The sequence below is a fragment of the Triticum urartu genome, chromosome 2 (genome assembly GCF_003073215.2).
Source record: "Triticum urartu cultivar G1812 chromosome 2, Tu2.1, whole genome shotgun sequence".
Lineage (NCBI taxonomy): Eukaryota > Viridiplantae > Streptophyta > Magnoliopsida > Poales > Poaceae > Triticum > Triticum urartu.
Genome location: NC_053023.1, coordinates 696912200 through 696917905, shown reverse-complemented (window position 1 = coordinate 696917905; position 5706 = coordinate 696912200). Strand labels below are relative to the sequence as shown.

Below are 5706 nucleotides of genomic sequence, written 5' to 3'. Positions count from 1 at the left end.
GACCTTCTCAAAAAGATGGAAAAGATACACCATGTTGGGCCTTTTCCTCACATGTCATATAACTGAAGTAAGCATATGGAGCAAAAGCCCATATGGCGGTCATCTGGACTAGCAGCTATCAATCCCTCAAGGGAGCTCCTATTTCACGCAGGGCCTCATTTTATAGGGAAACCCAAAGTGGCTCCATTTCACTTCCTAGCACTTCTTATCATTTAATATCGACCCATTTAGTCTTATTGACATAAGAGATGTCATTTATAATTTGTCCTTTTCTATATAAGGAAAGTCAAGAAATTCTCATCGAAGCATTGAGAAATTGTGCATATAGAAAGCTCTAAAGAAACAAAAAAAGGAGACCCATGCCATGGTTTTCAAATCTTTCCTATTTAGTAGTCTAAGTTTCTCGGTGAGGATAATTAATCCGGTTGTTGTGATCAGACTCTATTATGGATTTCCAACTACATTCTCTATAGGCTCCCCTTAGATCTTCTTTCTCCAATCTTGGATCCTAAAAATGCTCATGATTTCAAGAAATGTTCACGATTTCACAAAAATGTTAATTTTTTTGAAAAAAGATGTTCGAATAATGGAAAGAAAAGAAAAGAAAAGGAAAATGAACATGCAAAAGAGAAGGCAAAACGAAAACGAAAAAAGAATGGAAAGGATGAAAATTAAAAAAGAAAAAAACAGGAAAGAAAAAACACAATAAAAAGAGAACCATCCCAAAACCGGGAACAAGATAGATAACCAGCGACCCGCGCGCAAAATAGGATCCCCGATCCCTCACCCCCCGTAATAATAACATAAAAAAAGCAACCAATCCCTCGAAAAAAACAAATCTGGACCAGCAGCAGCCACCCCAAATCCATTCGGCTCGGCTCATCGAACTCCTCGAGCAATCCGGGCGCGAATGGGGGAGCTACGGCGTCGTTCCGATTCCAGTCCACCGGCGGGAGGCGGAGGCGCCGGGGTTGGTACGCGTGGGATGCGAGAGCCGAGAGCAGCCGTCCCGGCCAGTCGGCTCTAACTGGCGGCGTCGCTCGACCTATCCGACGGCGCGGGCGAGCCGTTCATGGCGGCGGTCCAGGAGGACGACGCGGCGGCCGTGGGGCGGCAGTAAGCCGCGAAGAGCAGCGAGCCGCCGTCGACGGTAGCAGCTGCACGGCCTTTTGGATTTGGATTCGGTGTCGGTGCTTGCAGTGTGTGCTCGTGGCGACGCATGGCTGTTGTTCTGATAAAACAAACAAAGTTGAGTTTTTCTCATTCCATTTCTATTATCAGCGTATTCTGATTCCGTTACCATTTGCGTTGGCATTATCTGAACCAAATACCTCCCCGTGTTCCACGGCAAGCGACGCGTCCTCACAGTTACAGAGCGAGGTTTCCCCTGTCGCACTCTCCAATCTGAATGCCCGGCAGCCATTTTTCTTTACGCGTGCATCGACCTTGGGAGACTTTGGAGTCAGGTCTCCTGCTTTCTTGGCCTACAATATTACTACTCCGTTGTAGCTATGCGATGGTTGTCCAGTTTCTAGTTTACCTTCCATCTCTGCAGCCCAACTGGTCTGAAGAAGCACACACCCCTCAATTAGTCTATTGCTGGGAGAGATGAGGAAGATGGCCTTTAGGGGAACTTCTTGTATTCCAATTTTGATCCTCCCATTCTTGTGTTCACTCTGCCAATCCGATGACCAGCTCACACATGCAAAGCCGCTCTTCGCCGGCGACACGCTCGTCTCCAAGGGCGGGGACTTTGCTCTCGGCTTCTTCTCCCCAAACAGCTCCAACACAAGCTTGTACCTTGGCATATGGTACCACAACATCCCCGGCCGCACCATCGTATGGACGGCCAACCGCGACGATCCAATCGCCGCCACTTCATCACCGGCGCTCGCCATCACCAACAGTTCTGACCTGGTGCTGTCTGACTCCCAAGGTGGCTCTCCTTGGGCGGTGAAGAACAACATCATGAGCATTGGAGTTGCTGCGGTGCTGCATGACACGGGGAATTTCGTCCTCATGTCTCCAAATGGCACATCCATATGGCAGAGTTTTGATCACCCGACAGACACCATTCTCCCCGGTATGAGGATCTACATGAGCAAGAGGGCTCGTGTTGTCAGACGCCTACTTGCTTGGAAGGGGCCCATTGACCCATCCACTGGAGATTTTTCTTTGGGCCTTGACCCCAAATCGAACCTTCAGTTCGTCATTTGGCAGGGGACCATGTCCTACTGCCGCCTCAATATGCTAAATAATGAGTCGGTCGGCAGTGGCATATACCAGAACACAATCTTCACTGAAGCTGTTACTGAAACAGGGGACGGGTTCTATTATAAATTCCTCGTCTATGAGGGCTCACCGTATTCACGCATTATGCTCGACTACATGGGCGTGCTCAGGTTTCTTATATGGAATAACCACTCATCTTGGGCGACCGTCACCGAGCACCCCGCTAGCAGCTGTGACCTCTATGCTTCATGTGGCCCATTCGGCTATTGCGACAGCATGGGGACTGTCGCAACATGCCGTTGTCTCGATGGGTTTGAACCTGCTGGTCTTAACTTTTCGAGCGGATGTAGAAGAACCAAGGCACTGAAATGCGGCAAGCCAAGTCATTTCGTGCCCTTGCCTAGGATGAAGGCCCCTGACAAGTTTTTACATGTCCTCAACAGAAGCTTTGACGAATGCACGACCGACTGCAGCAACAATTGCTCATGTACAGCTTACGCCTACACAAACTTGAGTAGTAACGGCGCTATGGCCGACCAGTCAAGGTGCTTGCTTTGGACAGGGGAGCTTGTCGACACAGGGAAGTATAGCAACTATGACGACAACCTGTATCTTCGGCTTGCCAACTCTCCTGGTATGCACCACTCCATTCTAACCTTTTATTATCTTGGCACTTAATGTTATCAAATCAACACCAACATTTAATCGTGGGGCATCTACTAAATATACGAACTTAACAGTATAGCAGTAACCGCCAAATACTTTTTTGCCTCCAATAATTTGGTGTGGGGGTAAGCAGTAGATATATAATTATTCTATACGAGCATAATGCAACATGCTCATGGTAACACATTTATTCAGTCCACGGATCACTCATGGTTCTGTAAATTATTTTTGCTTCAAAAAGAGCGATGTGCTAAATTTATACATGATTCTTTTGCAGTTCGAAATAATAGCAAATTGGTAAAAATTGTAGTCCCAACCATGGCTTGCGTGTTGATAGTCGCATGCCTCCTTGTCGGGATATTCAAATACAGAGGTATAATAAAAAATGCCCCCCGTTTTCAAAATTGCGCCTCATTTTGTGAGTGTTAATAACAATGTATTGATCTTTAGCAAGCAAACGAAAGAAGTATGGAATCCACAATGGAGCAATGCTAGGTTACCTTAGCTCGTCTAATGAGATTGGAGGTGAACATGTGGACTTCCCTTTTGTTAGCTTTGAAGATATTTCCACTGCAACCGATAATTTCTCTGACTCTAAACAAATCGGAAGTGGAGGTTTCGGCAAAGTTTACAAGGTAACAAAAGGCTTTGCATCCATGATTTTAGTAGGAAATACTCTGTTTTTAAAGAACAATTTTATCTATGAAAAAAATTGCTATCATTGTTTCACAATTTAGGATGATGCAATCATGCAGGGAATCCTTCAAGGGGACAATGAAGTTGCTATCAAAAGACTTAGTAAGGGTTCTGGGCAAGGGATACAGGAGTTCAGAAATGAAATAATTCTGATTGCCAAACTGCAGCACAAAAACCTTGTTAGACTTCTTGGTTGCTGTATTTTTGGGGATGAGAGGTTACTTATATATGAATATTTACCAAACAAAAGCTTGGACGCCTTCCTTTTTGGTATGTGCAGACTTCTGATACATATTACAAGTTTTTGATTAGCCAAAATGATATCACAGATCACTAATGATAATATACTTCGTGTATTATTCATCTTTGGAGATGATACAAGACAATATGTGCTTGATTGGCCTACACGCTTCCAAATAATTAAAGGGGTGGCTAGAGGTCTTCTTTACCTCCATCAAGATTCAAGATTAACTATAATTCACAGAGATCTCAAACCAAGCAACATCTTGTTGGATTCCGAAATGACTCCCAAAATATCAGATTTCGGTATGGCAAGGATCTTTGGTGGAAACAAACAAGAAGCAAAAACTACCCGGGTTGTTGGGACATAGTAAGTAATTCAAGCAACTAGCGACCTTTCAATATTCCAATTTCTATTGTCTAGTTATCCTAAATTATACATTTGTTCTTAAATTGTCTGAGCAGTGGTTACATGTCGCCTGAATATGTTATGGGAGGCGCCTTTTCTGTAAAATCCGACACGTATAGCTTTGGTGTTCTTCTCTTGGAGATTGTAAGTGGCTTGAAGATCACCTCACCGCAACTGGTAGAGAACTTTGTCAGCCTAACAACTTATGTAAGTATAAAGAAATGCACAGAATTTTAATATCTCAAGCATTGTAACTTGCTCATCAGTTGGTTCTACTGGCTCAGGCATGGAGACTATGGGCAGACGGAAAAGCAACAGAACTGGTGCACTCTTCATTTGCTGAGAATTGTTCACTAAATGAAGTTCTACGGTGTATTCAAGTCGGTCTCTTGTGTGTTCAAGACCGTCCGGATGATAGGCCACTCATGTCATCGGTAACTTTTATGCTGGAGAATGAAAGTGCGTCGCTTCCAGCACCAAAGCAGCCAGCATATCTTGGACTACAGAATTTCGAAAGTGAAGAATCAAGGGAAAACTCTGTGAATACAGTGAGTATCACAGCAGTCGAGGGGCGTTAAGCGTTATATATGCAAATTTCAGTATCTGAAGCCATATACTTTATGATCTACAGATATTTGAAATATGATTTCTTCGGTAGGTCATTGTGTTGTACACAGAATGGCTGTGAATTGAGAATTCATTCAGAATGTTCTATTTCGAACAAATGTATTTCTTTTCTTGCTCTGTACGCTGTTGGCATTATCTACAATGTCTTGTTCATTGATGTTGTTGGCCCGAGATCCCTCCTTCCTGATGGTAATGCCTCTCTTGCCCCTCACTGTAGGCACTGTATCAGTCTATTAATAATAGTTTAAATGCAATAGATATCGTGCCTCCTGAACATAATCACATGGTACTTTTATCTCTTCTGCATTCAACTCATGAACATTTAGCTTGAAAATTTCACAAATCCATCAAACTTGCGAAGCACTCTCTTCTAGTGATCATATACGGTGTGGCATGAAGTTGTTTTGAAATATAAATTAATGTTTGCGGCATATTCAATTATTCAAAAAAAAAGCTCTGTTTCCTTGGAACATTCTGGGTCATACATACTACAGTATTCTTGAAGGCTCTCGTAGACTTGCAGATTGAGTCAGCACCGGCAGAAATGGTAGGAGGTCTATCATCTGTTTTCGTCGATTATTATCTGGCAGACTAACGCGAGTTCAAAGTGTTTTTGGGCGACGGCCAAGAATGACATGCACAAAGGGAAGCCCATGCTCCTCCTATCCGGCCCCGGGAACACGTCGCCGTAGTTCCGGTGTCTTGAAGCGGCCGGCTTCAGTGTACCCAGACCGTCATGCGACTCGACAAGCCGTGAGAGACGTGACATCACTACCAATCTCTTAGAGACCTTGGGGCTGTTTGGTTGCTGCCCTGGAGCAAAATCGCCTGACCTG

The 5706-nt window shown here is 44.3% G+C and overlaps 1 protein-coding gene across 1 annotated transcript; it reads left to right on the top strand.

Annotated features, from left to right (window-relative positions):
- The first annotated feature begins 781 nt into the window (after nt 1–781).
- Nucleotides 782–5027, top strand: LOC125539839 (G-type lectin S-receptor-like serine/threonine-protein kinase B120). Its single transcript, XM_048703354.1, has 7 exons — nt 782–2866; nt 3176–3271; nt 3349–3533; nt 3654–3864; nt 3967–4204; nt 4300–4450; nt 4528–5027. Exons 1-7 carry the CDS (start codon nt 1609–1611, stop codon nt 4819–4821), a joined length of 2433 nt encoding a protein of 810 aa, XP_048559311.1. The 5' UTR covers nt 782–1608; the 3' UTR covers nt 4822–5027.
- The last annotated feature ends 679 nt before the right edge of the window (nt 5028–5706 follow it).